The sequence below is a fragment of the Grampus griseus genome, assembly GCF_964374135.1.
Source record: "Grampus griseus genome assembly, chromosome: 8".
Taxonomy (NCBI): Eukaryota; Metazoa; Chordata; class Mammalia; order Artiodactyla; family Delphinidae; genus Grampus; species Grampus griseus.
In genome coordinates this window covers 30,262,406-30,281,380 of record NC_139002.1, presented here as the reverse complement: position 1 = coordinate 30,281,380, position 18,975 = coordinate 30,262,406, and the positions used below count along the sequence as shown (strand labels likewise).

Genomic DNA, 18,975 nt, shown 5'->3' with positions numbered 1-18,975 from the left:
CATTTGTTTTAAAGCTGTTTTGGTGATGCTGTGTTCTCTTAGCTTTTGCTTGTCTGTAGAGGTTTTAATTTCTCCATCGAATCTGAATGAGATCCTTGCTGTGTAGAGTAGTCTCATTTGTAAGTTCTTCCCTTTCATTGCTTTAAAAATGTCTTGCTACTCCCTTTTGACTTGCAGAGTTTTTGCTGAAGTATCAGCTGTTAACCTTATGGAGATTCCCTTGTATGTTATTTCTTGTTTTTCCCTTGCTGCTTTTAATATTTTTTCTTTGTGTTTAATTTTTGATAGTTTGATTAATATGTGTCTTGGTGTATTTCTCCTTGTATTTTTCCTGTATGGGACTCTCTGTGCTTCCTGAACTTGACCTTTTCCTATCCCATATTAGGGAAATTTTCAACTATAATCACTTCAAATATTTTCTCAGTCCCTTTCTTTTTCTCTTTTTCTTCTTTGCGACCCCAGTAATTCAAATGCGGGTGCAATTAATATTGTCCTGTAGGTCTCTAAGACTGTCCTCAATTCTTTTCATTCTTTTTTCTTTATTCTTTATTCTGCTCTATGGTAGTTATTTCCACTATTTTATCTTCCAGGTCACTTATCCGTTCTTCTGCCTCAGTAATTCTGCTATTGATCTATTCTAGAGAATTTTTAATTTCATTTATTGTGTTGTTCATCATTGTTTGTTGTTCTTTAGTTCTTCTAGGTCCTTGTTAAATGTTTCTTGTATTTTCTTCCTTCTATTTCCAAGATTCTGGATCATCTTTACTATCATTACTCTGAATTCTTTTTCAGGCCTATTTCTTCTTCATCTGTTTGGTCTAGTGGGATTTTACCTTGCTCTTTCACCTGCTATGTGTTTCTCTGTCTTCGCATTTTGCTTAACTTACTGTGTTTGGGGTCTCCTTTTCGCAGGCTGCAGGTTCGTAGTTCCTGTTGTTTTTGGTGTCTTCCTCCAGTGGCTAAGGTTGGTTCAGTGGGTTGTGTAGGCTTCCTGGTGGAGGAGACTAGTGCCTGTGTTCGGTGGATGAGACTGGATCTTGTCTTTCTGCTGGGCAAAACCGCATCTGGTGGTGTGTTTTGGCATGTCTGTGACCTTTTTATGATTTTAGGCAGCTTTCTGCTAATGGGTGGGGTTGTATTCCTGTCTTGCTAGTTGTTTGGTGTAGGTGTCAAGCACTGTAGGTTGCTGGTCGTTGAGATGGTGATCTCTGGGAGAACTTTTGCCGTTTGATATTACATGGAGCCAGGAGGTCTCTGGTAGACCAGTGTCTTGAACTCGGCTCTCCCACCTCAGAGGCACAGGCCTGACACCCGGCTGGAGCACCAATACCCTGTCAGTCACATGGCTCAGAAGAAAAGGGAGAAAAAAAGAAAGAAAGAAAGAAAATATAAAATAATAAAATAGCATAAAGTTATTAGAATAAAATATAATTATTAAAAAAGTTAAAAAGTTGTAAAAAAAAAAAAAGAGAGAAAAAAGGAAAAAAAGAAAGAAAGAAAGAAAAGAGCAACCAAACCAAAAACAATTCTACCAATCAGAACAAGTGCTAAAAGCTATGCCAAAAAATAAAAAAATAAAAAAAAAAATGGACAGACAGAACCCTAGGACAAATGGTAAAAGCAAAGCTATACAGGCAAAAGTCACACAAAGAAGCATGTACATATACACTCACAAAAAGAGGAAAAGGAAAAAAAAATATATATATATATATAAAAAGGAAGAGAGCAACCAAATCAATAAACAAATCTACCAATGATAATAAACTCTAAATACTAAACAAATATAAAGCATGACGTTGCAACAGCCTGAGGCCCGCCGTTTGTTCTCCTGGGGATGTTGTCCCTGCATCACGTGACCCTGGCAGTGGTGGGCTGCACAGGCTCTGGGGAGAGGAGGTGTGGATAGTGACCTGTGCTTGCACACAGGTTTCTTGGTGGGTGCAGCAGCAGCGTTTGCATTTCATGCCTGTCTGTGGTGTCCACGCTGATAGCCGTGGCTTTTGCACATCTCTGGAGCTTGTTTAGGCGGTGCTCTGAATCCCTTCTCTTCACGCACCCCGAAACAATGGTCTCTTGCCTCTTAGGCAGGTCCATACTTTTTCTTGGACACCCTCCTGGCTAGCTGTGGTGCACTAGCCCCATTCAGGCTGTGTTCACGCAGACAACCCCAGTCCTCTCCCTGGGATCTGACCTCCGAAGCCCGAGCCTCAGCTCCCAGCCCCGACTCGTCCCAGCGGGTGAGCAGACAAACCTCTCAGCCTGGTGAGTTCTGGTCGGCACCGATCCCCTGTGCGGGAATCTTTCCGCTTTGCCCTCTGCACCCTTATTGCTGCATGGCTCCAAAGCTTCCCCACCAGCACCCCCCCTGTCTCTGCCAGTGAAGGGGCTTTGTAGTGTGTGGAAACTTTTCCTCCTTCACAGCTCCTTCCCAGAGGTGCAGGTCCTGTCCCTATTGTTTTTGTCTCTGTTTTTTTTTTTTTTTTTCTTTTGCCTTACGCAGGTACATGGGGAGTTTTTTGACTTTTGGGAAGTCTGAGGTCTTCTGCCAGCATTCAGTAGGTGTTCTGTAGGAGTTGTTCCACATATAGTTTTATTTCTGATGTATTTGTGTGGAGGAAGGTGATTTCCACATCTTACTCCTCTGCCATCTTGAAGGTCTCTTAAGACATGTTTTTAATTGATAATGGAATATCTGTTTTGTAAAATTTGTATTTCTATAGGAGTGATATTAAATCTATTCATCTTGAATTCAGCATTCCATAGAGTTTCAGTGGTGAATAAAAATTCAGAAAGCACATTAATTGTAAAACTGAGGTGCATTTCTCAAGATTTAGCACTCTAACCTTACTTAGGATGGAACCAATTTTATATTTTAGTGAAAGGTTTTCGGTTTTTAGCAGTCAGCGTTACGTTAAACTGACTGCCAGAGCTTCTCTAATGCTGGTTTTGCTGTTGTGTTAGTGAGAGCAGTATGACAACAATAGACTCTTGAAATAGAGAGAGAATTATTAGTATTCACATCACATTGAACTGAAAGCATCTTGACCTGGAACAGAAAAATGATTGACTTGTTTTATATCAGAAAATTTAGACTTTTAATGAACTAAACCAAATGGGGAAAATTGTCTAGTACTTTCAGTTTAGATTATTAGCTATATCATTCTTTTTATTCATGAGTTCAAAAGTGTTTATTTCAGTAACGTAAGTACCTTAGACAATGATAGGATAAGTAGCACATTTGGTTTCCCCAAACTTATGATGATTATAGTAAACCTATGTACAAGTTAGTACCTTTACATATCATTTCTTCATCACAGTTTATTGTTTCAAATAGATACAAAATAATAGAATTTGTTAGCGTATTAAATAATTTCCAACTATATTGGACGAGTACAGAAACGGGTTAAAGAAAATGTTGTGAGATCATATGATTCTTATTGTTTCCCCTTATGGAAGTATTGTCTAAAAGATTTGAAATGGTATAGGAAGAATGTCTGGTTATGTATAAACAGAAGTTTTTCATGCAAAGTCCTTCTAAGCTTTATTCCTATGCAGCTCACCTTGCCTCTTTCTTCAAATGAATTTGCTAGTTGATTGATTAAAATTCAGATGAATATTATGTTTTACAAATAAAATAATTATAGCATCTCATGATTGTATTTATCTTACATCTCATTTAATTTGAATTATGGTATTTTTCCTATCAAAATGTGTTTTCTTATAATAAAAACATGGAAGTTCTCTGGTTGGGTGTTTAGAAATTTTATAAACTGTGGTTATTAAAATGAATCTTGGTAATTTAGATAATTTTCTTCTGCTTTGATAACTGTGAAACTTTTAGTATTGTATCTAACCCTTTAGAGTTTCTGGAAGTATAGGTAAATGTGCATGGAATTCTTTTTTAAAATGTATGATTTAGCTTCAAGCACAAGTGTGAGTGCCTAAGTTCTATCCTATATCAACTTCTTTGAGATTAAAACAAGATTTTTCTTCATATGGTAACATCTACTTAGACTTTTCATTAAACATATTTGAAAGCAATGAATATTATAGGGTAGAAAAAATGAATGAATTATAGTTTCTACTGCTTCTTAGTCTCTGAGATTTGTGGGATTTATGGAATATTTTTGAAATAAATTTCCTTTCCAATATTACGTACTATATCTTTTTACTGTAAAGCAGATAGTTACTATCTGTCGCCTTTTAAGACTTACAGTGTTCTAGGCACTAAGTGCTTTAACACATTGTTACTTAATTCCCACAACAATTCTATTATATAAAGGAAGAAGCCGAGATTTAGAGCTTTAACCTTTCTCTAGGTTACTCAGATGTAGTGGGTGTTGGAGCTAGAATTCAAACCCATTTTGCATGATGCCAAATACGTCTTGGTAATAGAATGTGGTTAAAACAAACCATTACGTTTGGAAATGTGAACTTCTTATCAGGTATAAAGTTGACTTTAAGATTCTCTCATATTGTATTAATCCTTCTCTAATAGTCTCACTCTTTTTGAATTTTTACTAGAGTATGATGTGTGTGTGATGGCATGGTATGGAATATGTGGCTGACATATACCATCCAGTGGTCTACTGTCTCTTACTGTTTTTCTTCATTCAGCTAGTTAATTATGTAGATAATCAGCTGAAATTTTGTTTATTATGTTCTCTTGATATTAAATTATTTTGTAACAGAACCCAAGCATACTGAAATAAATTGAACTTAAAACACCCAAATTTTCCAACTCATAAGCTCGGAATATCAAGGATATTATAGGTCCAAAATGTTTTCTAAACTCTGGTTATTGACAGGTTTTTTTTGAAACAAATATTCAGATAATCCTTAAGCTTAATTAGTTCATTCTTGATTTTACCTCAGGGTAATTGGGAATGTGTCCTCTGTCTCTCAGTAAACTATAATTTTATGTTTATTCTTGAATTATCATTGTTCCTCATTATAAAATCATTGTTAAATTCTTATGGCTAAAGGAATTCATTGGTACAGCTAGGCAACCAGACAGCTACCATAAACAGCTTTCTTCTGCCATCTCCCAGTTGGAAAATCATAGAAGATGATCCTGGTTTGCCTGGCTTAGGTCATATGGCATCCCTTGTACCATTATCTGTGGCACGATATATTGAGATTGGGCCAACTTGATTATAGGCTTATCCCTAAGGTCAGGATGTCTTCTGTGACTAGAAAACAAAGAAAAGGATGACCACCATTACCCATTTATTGACTACATAAAATGTGCCAACATTTTAGAGCTTGGCTCAGTAATAATCAATAAAATAGTTCATTGACTCCAGTGGATAATCTGGAGCTCAGAGAGTTGTAGAGCCTTCTCTTCTCTCCACTAACACTAGAGACTACATTACTCTTCCTTAGTGCAAAGAAAGAAATGGCTAAATAAATGTATAAAATGTATTAAAAGTGTGCATTATATGTGTGTAAAAAAGAATTAACTGTATTATTAAGTGATAAAGCCTTCAAAGTAATACATTTATTGTCTTGTTTATCTTAATCATTATTTCTTTACCTTAGCTGAGGGATGCTATTATAATCATTTACAATATTTGTTAGTGTGTAAAATAAGCAACTTACTGCCTTATACAGCTAGCTACTGTTCAATCCCAAACCTGAATTCCTTTTTTTAATATTCTCTTTTTTTATATTTACTTATTTATTTTTTGGATGCGTTGGGTCTTAATTGTGGCATGCAGGATCTTTCATTGCGGAGAGTGGGCTCTTCAGTGCAGTGCACAGGCTTCTCTCTAGTTGTGATGCACGGGCTCCAGAGTATGTGGGCTCAGTAGTTGTGGCACGCGGGCTTAGTTGCCTCGCGGCATGTGGGATCTTAGTTCCCCGACCAGGGACTGAACCGGTGTCCAGTGCATTGCAAGACAGATTCTTAACCATTGGACCACCAACAAAGTCTCCAGCCAAACCTGAATTCTAACCTTCTAATTCCAAAGAATATTACACATCTCTCCCAATGATATGCCTTGCTTTTTATATATTTTAAGCCACATGGTAGCTATTTTATATACACTGTAGTTGGTTGTAACTGTTTTTCTCATACCTGAGTGATGGCCATCTGCTGCCAGTTTTTATGCTTTATTTTCAGTCATTGACTATGTTGTAGTTGTGAACATATGTTTGTTTTTTAGTTATTCACTTAATACATATTTATTGAGTACTTGCTATATATATATATATATTTATATGTATATATACACACACAAACATACCCAATATATACTTTTTTTTTTTTTTTTTTTTTTGTGGTACGTGGGCCCCTCTCACTGTTGTGGCCTCTCCCGTTGCGGAGCACACGCTCTGTTCGCGCAGGCTCAGCAGCCATGGCTCACAGGCCCAGCCGCTCCACGGCATGTGGGATCTTCCCGGACGGGGGCACGAAGCCGTGTCCCCTGCGTCGGCAGGCGGACTCTCAACTACTGCGCCACCAGGGAAGCCCCCAATATATACTTTTATAAAATAAATTATTATTTTGTATTGTATTATTCAAGACACTGGATTTTTCCAACAGAGGGGTGGTTTTCTTGCAGGCAAAGAGATCACTTGCTGGTAGTATTTACAGGAGGATCTTTTTTTGTTGAGCATATCTTTTGCATGTATTGTATTGTAATATCCTTATATTTATCTGTAGGTTTATAAGCATGCACAGATATAATATTATACGAATAAAGTATTATTTACAATATGGGAAAAGCTAAATAAAGTTTGAATTAGAACTTGGTAGGAAAGATGGTGCTTGAGCAGATGGTTTTGTTAGTAAACTGGTTGCTGTTTTTTTTTTTTTTACGGAAATGATATAAGCTTATTTTAGAAAGTTTGCAAAATACACCTAAGAAAAAATAATGAAATAAAAATAACCTGTAATCTCAAAAATAAATCACTGATAAAAATTTTGATATCTATTTCTAATTTCTTTTGCAGATATATATCCATATCTGTTTATATAAACATATTTGTTTAAATAAACAATATGAGCTATGCTATACACTTTGATTTGACTGTTATTCATGATAGACTTTTGAACATTTATTTCAGTTTTCCCTCCATTATAAAAAGCCTTGCGGGACTTCCCTGCTGGTCCAGTGGTTAAGGCTCCATGCTCCCAATGTAGGGGGCCTGGGTTTGATCCCTGGGCAGGGAACTAGATCCTACATGCATGCCGCAACTAAGAGTTCACATGCCGCAACTAAGAGTCCTCATGCCACAACCAAAGACCCCGCATGATGCAACGAAGATCTCGCATGCTACGCTGAAGATCCCACGTGCCACAGTGAAGATCCCATGTGCTGTGACTAAGACCTGGCACAGCCAAATAAATAAATAAACATTTTAAAAACCTTGCAATGAATATGCTTATTTCTTCTCTAGGAGTACATTTTTGATCCCCTGCATAAATTTCTAGAAGTGAAGTTTCTTGATTTAGGGGCATACAGAGTATTCAGGAGAATATAACATACTGACAAATCGAAGATTACTAATCCAAAAGGTTGATCTGGTTAGTAATGACTAATCTAAACCTCACAATCATATTTCAGCTAGTTAAATCTGTTTTTTTTTTAATGAGATGTACATACTGATTAATCCTTAGCACTATCTCTAAAAGTGTTAGCACTCTCTCTGTACTCTCATCCCCAGCTTAGAAGAGTTGTCATATGTAGATGATAAAAGTAGATTATTAGATGACAGAATACAGATTTTGTGAACCAAAATTTAAGGACTATGCTTTTCCAAAAACACAAATTTAGAAAAAGCAAGATAACATCTGTTATTCTTTTTCAGGCTGATCAGTTGATGTTCGCTTTGCATTTCGTTCGAGGCATGCATCCTGAACTTTTTCAAGAAAATGTAAGTGGAAGGAAAGGAGAAAATTATTTAAAAAGTTGCATAGAAATCTGGTAATGGGCGGACTTATGGTTAGATTAGAAGTTACTTAAGGCTAGAAATTACATGTCAATCTATTTTTTACTCAGTTAGAAGTTTAGTGTAAGATGCTGATTTACAGTTCTACTCTCGTTTGGGTGAGCCCAGTATTCTGAAGCAATGGTAAGGCAGGGAAAGAACTCTAACTTACCATGCTACCTAGATTTTTCTGAACACAAGTCCACTTTTCCAGGGCACCAGAAGAGTCAGCCTTCTTATTTCCCTCGTCTAAGCAGTGGAACTGATGAATATAAAAAAGTTAAACAATATGGGTATGCCACTACATTATTTATTACCTCCACTGACTTGCTCAGAGTCAGCAGATGAAGCAAGAGGGTGGGCAGTTCTCAGAAGCCTTCTTTGAGCCTGTAGGTTTATGTTAATATTTTAATGTATAATTTATCTTTTTTTGTCTGTGACTTCATTTCTGGTCTACCATATAACCCCCTCTCAAACTTGAAAAGAATTTCCTTCAAGATAGAACTAAGTAATCCATCTCTGACCTGCTTCTAATATTAAAAAAATTATTTGTAAGTGATTTTTCTCATTATTATGCCATTATCATTAAAGTGAGCATTCAGTAGCCAGGGTGGCAGCAAATAGTATATATGGACAGTGCACTTTGACCTAGTAACCTTTAACTCTCTATGGTCAGATTGTAACTATGCTCTGGGTTCCCCTCATTTGAATAGTTAAAAGAAGGCATACCATTCCATGTGACTGTTTTCTCTTTTTCTCTAACTCCACATGCTCTGGCTGACTTGTATAGTTTCTTCCAAATTTAACTTGACTCTTTTTATTTACACTATTTACTTTGATGCCTTTCCCTCCTCCTGTATGTTTTTCACCATGCTCAGTATGTTCTGCTGTATAAGACTTAATTTTCCCTAGTTTTCCCTCCTGGAGTATAAATAAATTATCATTGGGAAGGAGAACAGTTTTATTTGAGTTGCATAAAGTAGTACTGATAATTTGTATTTTATTTATTTGTGACTGTATAACTTCAGTAGGAAGAATGAGTGGTCAGAGTGGGTGGAGGCAGGAAGTATGTTGCTTTGGTAATTTTTCCATATGGCTCTCAAATTTTAATATGTCCTGGCTTTATTTGCTGGCCAATGTGTAACAAATAATATGGTAGTGCCTATAATTATCTGAATGGGTAACCCAGAGTGAAGACGTAGATTTTCTAAGAGCTCTAGATTCTGTAACACTTGATCAATTTTGATTCCATGGGTTTTTTTAAAAAAAAGGAGTAATGGCAGTCTTCTCCCAATATGTTGGAAAAGATAAGTTAATGGTAGTACTTTTCTCTATTTTTCCCAATATACACAATTTTTTAACTTTGTATGCATCTTACTGCTTATCTATTAGTGAGGAGTAGTATATGATAGGAAAAATTAAAGGTAGTGACAAATGCTAATTGAATAAGACATTTAAATTTTTAGATGTTGAGACTCACATGTATAATGTAGTTCTATTTTTTTTTTTTTTTTTTTTTTTTGCGGTACGCGGGCCTCTCACTGTTGTGGCCTCTCACATTGCGGAGCACAGGCTCCGGACGCGCAGGCTCAGTGGCCACGGCTCACGGGCCCAGCCGCTCCACGGCATGTGGGATCTTCCTGGACTGGGGAATGAACCCGTGTCCCCTGCATCAGCAGGCGGACTCTCAACCACTGCGCCACCAGGGAAGCCCTGTAGTTCTATTTTTGTCTTAAAATTATTCTAGTAGATTTTGTTTTAATGTTTTATGTTGGTATGGTACATGAACTCATTCTTATGTTAATGTCGTAGAGTGGGAAGGTATGAAAGGAGTTTTATTTTTTTCCATGTTTTTAGAAAGCTAAATTGTAAGCTGTCTTATGGGGAAATTTAAAAAGATTTGTTAAATGGTTAGAATATTTTTTGTGTTTCTCATATTTTTATTTAATAGGAATGGGATACATTTACAGGTGTGGTTGTTGGAGACATGTTGCGGAAAGCTGTAAGTTAGAATAACAAAATTATTATTTCACTCTTAGTGAAAATAACTCTGGCTTTGATTTCATGAAATATAATTTCCTTGAGAGAAGTTTTAAATTACTGTTGAAATTATATTTTAATTAGAGGACTATATCTTTGCCTCTATTGCCCTAATAGAAAATGGACCTATATGTGTTTTTTTGTCCTTGAGGACATGTATTATTCTGAGAATATTAATTAAATATAAGAAATTAATATGGTTTCTTTTTTTCAGTGTATATATATTTGGTTCCAAGAACACTTTTGTAATTTGAAGAAGATCAAACCTCGTAACATAACTAGGAAAATTTTCTTATACAAGTAAAGTTAAAAATTACTTCATTTAACTTTTGACAACTTTATTCAAATTTAGCTTTTTCTCTAGTAATTTTCTATTTAAACATGTAATGGATAATATTATTCTTCAAAGCAACCTATCCAAACTGTAATGCGAAACCTAGATTATATCTGACATGCAAAATATAATTAAAAATAATATAATTCTATGGAAGTTTCTTATTACATTTGAGTTTTTCTGAAGTTTTACAAAAGATTAAGCCCTATGAAAATGAATGCAACATTTGTCTAAATGTTTACCAGTACCTGACGTTATGTAGAATTTTACCATATTGACTTGTAAAATAGATAAAAATTAAAGAATACATAGAATGAGTTTTTTTCAAAATAGTGTTCATAAAATTAGCTGGTCAATTTTTAATTTTTTTGAAGTCTGAGTTTTACCAGATATACTAAAGAAAATAATTGCTCTTATTAAAAAGGACTCTCAACAAAGAATACGTGATCAACTTCCGTCTTGGATTGATCAGGAAAGAAGCTGGGCAGTGGCAACATTAAAGGTATTCCTCTTCTACTATGAGAGATTTATTTTTTTTAGTATTTGAGTTATTTCTGTTTATATTTTTATGTGCTACTTATTCATACTCAGTGTTGATATTTTTGTGAAAATGATGTAAAATCCCTGGGTAAAAGAATATCCAAGAATTATTCTGATTAGTCCTTTAAACAATTTTAATAGAATGCAAAAAATCAATAATTATGAAAAATAGTGTGAATTTGAAGAGATTTCTGGATTATTGGGCAGGACCTCTGAACTATTTCATGAACTCCTAATGGCAAACTTAATAATAATCAACATGATACAGTTAAAATTGTTTGAACAATTGATCTACTGAGAGGTTACACTTGGAAAAGAATCTTAACTGTGTTAACCTAAAAATTATAATGATGGGGCTTCCCTGGTGGCGCAGTGGTTGAGAGTCTGCCTGCCGATGCAGGGGACACGGGTTCGTGCCCCGGTCCGGGAAGATCCCACATGCCGTGGAGCGGCTGGGTCCATGAGCCATGGCCGCTGAGCCTGTGTGTCTGGAGCCTGTGCTCCGCAACAGGAGAGGCCACAACAGTGAGAGGCCCACATACCGGGAAAAAAAAAAAAAAAAAAATTATAATGATGCTTTTTTTCACATACTAATTTCTTGTTAAGTAAAGAAATGCAAAACATTTAGGAAAGGGGGGCTTTCCTATTCAGAGAAAGTTTATAATATACATTAGTGTTTTATTATCATTTTAGTTTATAAAACATTTTCAAATGAATTATCTTATTCAATTATCACACAAACCTTAAGAGGGAGGTATTATTAACTTTCTTTTTACAGATGAGAAATAAGAATCAGTGCAGCGAGTTGCAAAATGCATGAACCTATTTTCTTTTCAATTTCATACATATTTTTGAGGAACTGTTATGTGCCAAGCATCATGTTAAATACTTCAGATGCATTACTTATTTTATTATCACAATGACCTATTGAAGAAGTCATAATTATGCCTGTTTTTGAGAAGAGCAAACTGAGGTGTAGACAGGTTAAATAATTTATCCAATATCAAATAGCTGGGAAGTTTTGGAACTATGATTTTAATTAAGGCATTCTGACACCACATTCCTACATGCCTTTGATATGTAGGTTTTCCAAATATAGTGTCTTTTTCCTCTCTTTCTCTCCTTCCTTCTTTCCCCTCCCCACAGTTTCTTCCCCTGGTATGACTTGGGCAGTGAGGATGGGGGCATGGGGAAGAAAAAGCCTAACTCCCAACAGTTCTGTCTGTGTTCTTTACTCAGGCTAAAGTGTTGTTTTTGTGGGGAATGAAAGACAAATATACTTCTCTCAAAATCTGTAACATATGTTTCCATTCTTCCTTTCCTTTCCCTGCTTTTCTTCACAACTATTCTAATGGTACAGTAGCACATGGTTAAAACGGTAGGAGTAGCCAGCAGTTATTGATGACTTACTATGTTCAAGGTATGCAGAATTTGAAAGTGGATCATCTCATTAGATATTTTCAACATTGTGAGGGAGCTACTGTTATTGTCCTCATTTAACAGATTAAAAAACTAAGGCCCAGAGTGATATAGTCACTTATTTATGGTCACTGAGAAAGTATAGAGTCAAGATTTGAAACTGGGCATATTTTTGCACTCTAACATGGAACTCCATTCTGGCAATGGTTAAAATTTGCACGTGGTTTTAATGAAAGTATTCTTTTCTCCACAAGGTGGAGATAGGTACAAATGTTTTTACATAGAGAAAAGATTTGTTAATTTGCAGTATTGATTTAGTACTACTTTGGAAATATTTGCTTTTATTTAATTCTGGATTAGATAAGTCTGCCATACTGTTTCTGATCTAGAAGTGATTAAATAAGCCAACACGAATTAGAAAACAAATGGTAAATATCAATAATTGGTTTCCACTTACTTTTTTTAGTGTGTGTGTGTATTTAGTATGGATGTATGTATGTGTATTTATATTTGCTTGTAGCTCAGTATATATGTTTATTTTTATTTTTTAGATTGTTCTCCCCAGTCTTTATCAGACCCTCTGTTTTGAAGATGTAGCTTTGTGGCATACTTATTATCATAATTCAATGTGTGAGCAAGAGTTTCCATCTATTCTTGCAAAGAAAGTTTCCTTATTTCAGCAGGTAAATTGTCTAAACGCGTAAATGTATTTAATGTTTCTGTTGTCACTCAGAAGCCATTTAAATAAAAGCTTTGCCTTTAGGGTGTCACATAACCTTAATGGGCATATGTGGGAAAAGGCTTTCTGCTTTTGCCACCTTGTCCAGACAGTGAAATCATTGGCAACGTTTCTGGGTAGAGTGTCTCCCACTGTAGCTTTTCTTACTTCCTCTGCCTCTGACCCAAGGGGGATTTCTCAATAGAGAACACGTCTTACCGAAATAAGTTTAAGTATAGATTGTACAGGTTCTTCACTCTTTTCCCAGGGTTCTCTCTAAGGAAAAGACCTTATGGTGAGGAACAGGGAACTTTTTTTTTCCATTTTGTTTTGAAATATAATGATGAAACCTACTGGTGGGTTCCACTCAGTCTTTTGGCTAGACCAAAGTCTTAGGTTGGAGAGGACACAGGAGTTGACACTCCAGGAAATGACCCTTCCATTTATATTTCTTAACTAGGCTGCTGGCTGTGCTTCTGCCCCTTGTTGAATTCTGTTTCACCAAGTGTGTTTAAAAACAATGAAAAAAAAAAAAAAACTGAGAAAAACTTCATTTGAAAACTTAAACATCTAGGAACAGATAGATATGATTCAGCATAAAATTGGTAGTTTGAAAATTTTGGTTAAGAGTTTTATGCTTCTGCACTGCTGTCACCAAGAATGCTTTACCTACATACCCTTATTTTCACCGGCCATTGGGCCCTTTATTAGTTCCTGAAGACATAGCTAACGCTATGACCCTTACATGCTGATGTTTACTTTTGATGGTAGATCTGATGAATTTTAGTAATATTTTGGCTATTAAAGACGTGTCTTTTTATATACCTATTGTGACAGTTTTAGGCATAGTAAATATTGTGGTAAACATTCGTTTGATTTAACATTAACTATTGTTTAGTTACAGCTGTTATAGGAACTTTATTATTTAAAAATACTCTGTACTTTATTTTAAGGTTCTTGTGGTACAGGCTCTCAGACCAGACAGATTGCAAAGTGCCATGACTCTATTTGCATGTAAAACTCTGGGTAAGTACACTTCTTTTCTAGAACTAGACCAGTGACCTGAAGTATGTGTTTTTAATTTACATTTTATTCTATGCTGACCTTAGTTTAGAAAGATTATACATTTTTTCCCCTTTATCGTACTTATCTTACAATCTCTACCTGTTTTTTTTGGTTTTTTGTTTTTATTTTGGCCACTCCGCGGGGCATGTGGGATCTTAGTTCCCCTACCAGGGATCAAACCCGCACCCCCTGCACTGGAAGCACGGAGTCTTAACCACTGGACCGCCAGGGAAGTCCCTTGAAGTAACCTTTTACTACCATTTTTTGAGAAAATAGAAGCAATAAGACAGAAAATATTTATTTCCCACTAACAGTTCTACCAGCTACCTACAATGGTACTCATACTCATTCTGCTTTCCCTTCTGTTACTCTGAATGAATGTCCTTGCTCCAATTAAAGGCCAGCCATTTGCTCTTTCCTTTTTCATTCCTGCCATTATCCCTTTTTCCTGAATCATCAATTTCACCTTCTTTACTGGATCCTTTCTGTTAGTATACAAACATATTTTAGTATCACCTGTCTTAAAAATGCTGCCCATGACCCTCTATCCCCTTTCTTTCATCCCATTTCTTTATTTTCTTCTACAACAAAACATCCTGAAAGTGTGTCCATAGTCAAAGACCACAGTAATCCATTTCCTCAACTCTTATTCTACCTTCAACTCATTCTATTTGTACTTCCTCCCTAAAGTTCCACAAGATTGCTCTTGTTAAGGTTAATGAGGTCTTCTTCCATATATCTATTTCCAATAGTGACTTCTGTGCTTTTATCTTACTTGATCTCTCAACAAAGTTGTCCATTTGTTCCTTCTTTAAACACTTTCCACTTTCTTCTCTTGATTATTATGTTTCCTCTTTCATTTCTCAATCCTTTTAGGATTTTCCTTTTCTCTTTCCTTTATTGGTTGCTTCTCTGTATGTTGGAGTATTCTTTCTTCCTTCTAAATGTTGGAATATTCTTCCTTCCACTGCAGTCTTGCCCTGGGTTCCCTTCTTTCATTATTATACATTCTTTCATGACCTCATTCAGTTCCTGACTTTAAATATCATTTGTAAATTACTGACTTTTATATCTCTTATTTCTAACCCCAACCTCGCTGTGGAATTCTAGGATCATATATACAGATGCTCATTTGATGTTTTCTTATGAATGTCAGATGACCAATACAGAACTTTTGATTTGTCTGTATTAGGATCCACTCAGTTGCTCAAAACAAAAAACCCAGAAGTGATCCTTTCTCTCTTTTCGTTACTTCATATACCCAATCTACCAGCTAGTCCTTTTGGCTCCAACTCTAAAACTTACTCTGAATTCATTTACTTGGTGTCATTATTACCAACCTAATGCAAACCACCATCATCTCTCACCTCATTTACTGCCGTAGCTTTGGCTCTATCTTCATAATGTGGAGAATCTAATTACTTCTCATACTTCCAGCAGATTTCCACCCCCAGTTATCACCCTTGCTTCTCTTCTCAATTGTCATCTTTTAAGTTAATACTTTCTCTGAGCACTGTCTATATAATAATGTACTCTTTCCTCAGCTCTCCATATCCTCCTTTGCCTTGTTTATTTTAACTATTATCACCATCTGACATATTGTTATTTACCTGTTTATTAATTTCCTTTTCCCCAACTAGAATATTAGCCACATGAGGGCACAAGCTTTGTTTTGTTCATGGTTGTGCCCCAGTGCCTTAAACAGCTTCTGGCGCATGGGCACTGTAAGTGTGTGTTAAATCAGAGACCGCTTTCCTCATCGGTCTCCCTGCCTCAGTTTGCGCTTCCTCTTCAGTCCATTCTCTCCAGAAGGCTGTGTGAGCTTTTAAAAACTTAAACCAAATCATCTCTCTTTTTTGCTTAACATTTCCAAAATCTTTTCAAAAAACACTTAGAATGAATTCCAGATTTATATATGATTGATGCTTGAACAGCATGGTTTTGAACTGTGCAGGTCCACTTTTATGCAGATTTTTTTCTAATAGTAAATACTACAGTACTACATGATCCACAGGTGGTTGAATCTGAATATGTGGGACTCCGGGTATGGAGGAACTGTGGATACAGAGGAACTACGGATACAGAAGGTCAACTCTAAGCTATGTTCAGATTTTTGCCTGTGGACGGTCAGTGTCCATAACCCCCCTGCATTATCTACGGGTCAACTGTATAAGCTTACAAAGCCCCACACAGTCTGGCCCCAACCTTCTTCTCTAACCTCATCTTGCTTCCTTCTTGCCTGCCACTGTGCCTTCGTGGGGAAAACAACCTTAGGGCTTTTGCACTGTTTGTTCTCTGTTTTTGTTTGTTTTTTTCTTTTTTATTAATTGTTGGCTCCTCTGTATCATTCAGATGTTAACGTTGCATTTTCAGAAAGGCCTTTCCGGGCCATTTAATCAGTACCAACACATCTACCTGCTTTAATTCTTTACCCATTTCTTAACACTAACTGATATATTTCTTGCTCATTTATATATATTTTTTGTCTGTTCCTATAACTCTAATGCAAGTTTAAGTAAAATGAGGCAATTTCAGAGAAGTTCTTAGGAGGCTATTCTTTTCTCACCCATGTAGTCTTTAAAAATATGCTCTTTGTGCCACATTGCACATGACCTTTCTTATTGAATTTGTAGTTTGACCCTCTGCCTACTCTCTGAAATACTTCTGTATTGTATTATTTCATCTCTAGGTTAAATGACATTTAAGGTTTAATGGCATAAGTGAAAACCTCATGATATGCACATATTCAAATGCTTTGAAAGTTTGATATACTTCTAAAATTATACTCTACCTATTTCTAAGCAAAAGCCATATATACTGGTATATGGCCTGATGACTTTGTATTTGGTCAAGTGGTTTATTAATACAGTTTTTATATAAAATTGGAGGTTTTACTGTATGAATAAGTTTTAAAAGTTCATATTGCTGGAAAACGACAAGCACTTATCTTTTTAATCAAATTTTAGAGATTTGATTTCAAATGTAATTTCTCAAACATTATTCATATGGAAAGACTTTTATTAAGTTTTAGCAATCCTTTTTATAATCTATAAACTTTAAAATAGTAACTTATAAAGATGCATTTATGAAAGTAGTTTTGGTTTGAAGATTTAAGTTAGCAGAACATGCCTCAAAACTTTCAGGCATGCTGCTTTAATATAATCCTACAAACCAAGCCTTGTGTACTAACACAGTCTACTGCATTACTTTTTCAAAATAGCAGTTACCAGATGCAGATATTCTGACTTCTGTAATTCTGATTTAATAATTATTCTGAGCACAATATTATGCTGTGTGTATTGAGGTACTCATGTTCACAGAAGATGGTGCAATAGCTGCAAGAACCAGTAACTTCTCAAAGGTTCTTCATCAAAAAGTCTTTTTGAGCCTTTCCTCGTTTTACATTCCTCTACTTCTCTTATCCATGCTAACATCCCATCCCATGATCTTTGCTTCCATAGCTCAATCTGTCCTGTGACATCTGTTTCTAAGAGAAAAGGAAGGACATAAGGAAATGTGTATTCATTTTCTATTGCTGCTGTAACAAATTGCCGCAAATTAGCAGCTTAGAACAATACCCATTTATTATCTCATAGTTCTATAGGTCAGAAGTCTGGTAGGCCCTCCTGGTTTCTCTGATCCAAGTTGCCCAAGGCTAAATAAATACAGGTGTTGGTCATTTGGACTTTTATTAGGAGGTTCTGGGAAGAATCCATTTCCAAACTCACTCAGCTGAATTTGCACCATGCAGTTGGACAATTGAGGTTCTTTTTGTCATTTTGAGTTCTTAGAAGTCTGTCTCAGTTTTTAGAAGCCTTTGCATTCTTTGATTGTATTTGTGGCCCCCTTCCTCCTTCTTTATAGCCACCAATGGCAGATTGATTTCTTATGCTTCACATCTCTGACCGCCCCCTCTGCCTCATCTCTCCTGTTCTCTCTTCAGGCTGCATCTCTTTGACTTTAAGCTGGAGAAGTTTTTCTGCTTTCCAAGGCTCAAATGATTAAATTGGCACACTTGGATAATATGGGATAATCTTATTTTAAGATCCACGACCTTAGTTACATCTACAAAGTCCTTTCACAGAAGTACCTAGGTTAGTGTTTGATTGAACAACCAAGGGGTAGGAATCTTGAAAGTGGTATCTTTAGAATTTTACTCTACCACAAAATGTTGGACATTTTTTGTTTGTTTCCAGGCTTGAGTATTATTGCATTTCTAAAGAGTATTTTCCCATTTAATTGGTTGATGTGTGTTAGATTAGATAGTGGTTGTCGATTTTCCTTCTTTTTATTGATATTTGTGTTACATTTTAAGAGTTGTCTTTTTTCTCTGATAAAGGAAAAGTAATTTTCTTATCAGTCTCTTTGTTAAGGAGGATGAGATGAATGAGGAATACTGAATCAACTATACTTGCTAACTACAATAGTTTGATAGTATTTGCTGCTTTCTTTACTCAGATACCTAAAAAGTACAGGAGCAATATTCTTTCCTTTTTATGGGCTTCCCTGGTGGTGCAGTGGTTGAGAGTCCGCCTGCCGATGCAGGGGACATGGGTTCATGCCCCGGTCCGGGAAGATCCCACATGCCGCGGAGTGGCTGGGCCTGTGAGCCATGGCTGCTGAGCCTGCGCGTCCGGAGCCTGTACTCCGCAACTGGAGAGGCCACAGTAGTGAGAGGCCCACGTACCGCAATAAAACAAAACAAAACAAACAGAAAAACAAATATTCTTTCCTTTTTAAACTGCAAATTAGTTCTTTTTTATTATCTCAACATTTTGTCTGAGTAAAATAAAATACAATAAAGGTTAGAGTTACTTTGTTGACTTATTTTTAGTTCTTTTTTTCTTTTGAGAGAATTTATGTATTTTAACCGTCAAGGTCAAAATATAAGATCCCAGTGATTTACAAGTAGTTTTATGCTTTG

General features: G+C 35.9%; 1 protein-coding gene across 2 annotated transcripts in view; it reads left to right on the top strand.

Annotated features, from left to right (window-relative positions):
• Positions 1 to 18,975, top strand: part of DYNC2H1 (dynein cytoplasmic 2 heavy chain 1) — a gene marked incomplete at its 5' end in the record, with an annotated part of 370,982 nt that overhangs the window by 192,785 nt on the left and 159,222 nt on the right. For both annotated transcript variants that reach the window (XM_082660860.1, XM_082660861.1), the window contains 5 exons: positions 7,816 to 7,881; positions 9,887 to 9,937; positions 10,734 to 10,811; positions 12,820 to 12,951; positions 13,940 to 14,012. In XM_082660860.1, coding sequence (XP_082516986.1) covers positions 7,816 to 7,881; positions 9,887 to 9,937; positions 10,734 to 10,811; positions 12,820 to 12,951; positions 13,940 to 14,012 — 400 coding nt within the window. The remainder of the gene's footprint in view (positions 1 to 7,815; positions 7,882 to 9,886; positions 9,938 to 10,733; positions 10,812 to 12,819; positions 12,952 to 13,939; positions 14,013 to 18,975) is intronic.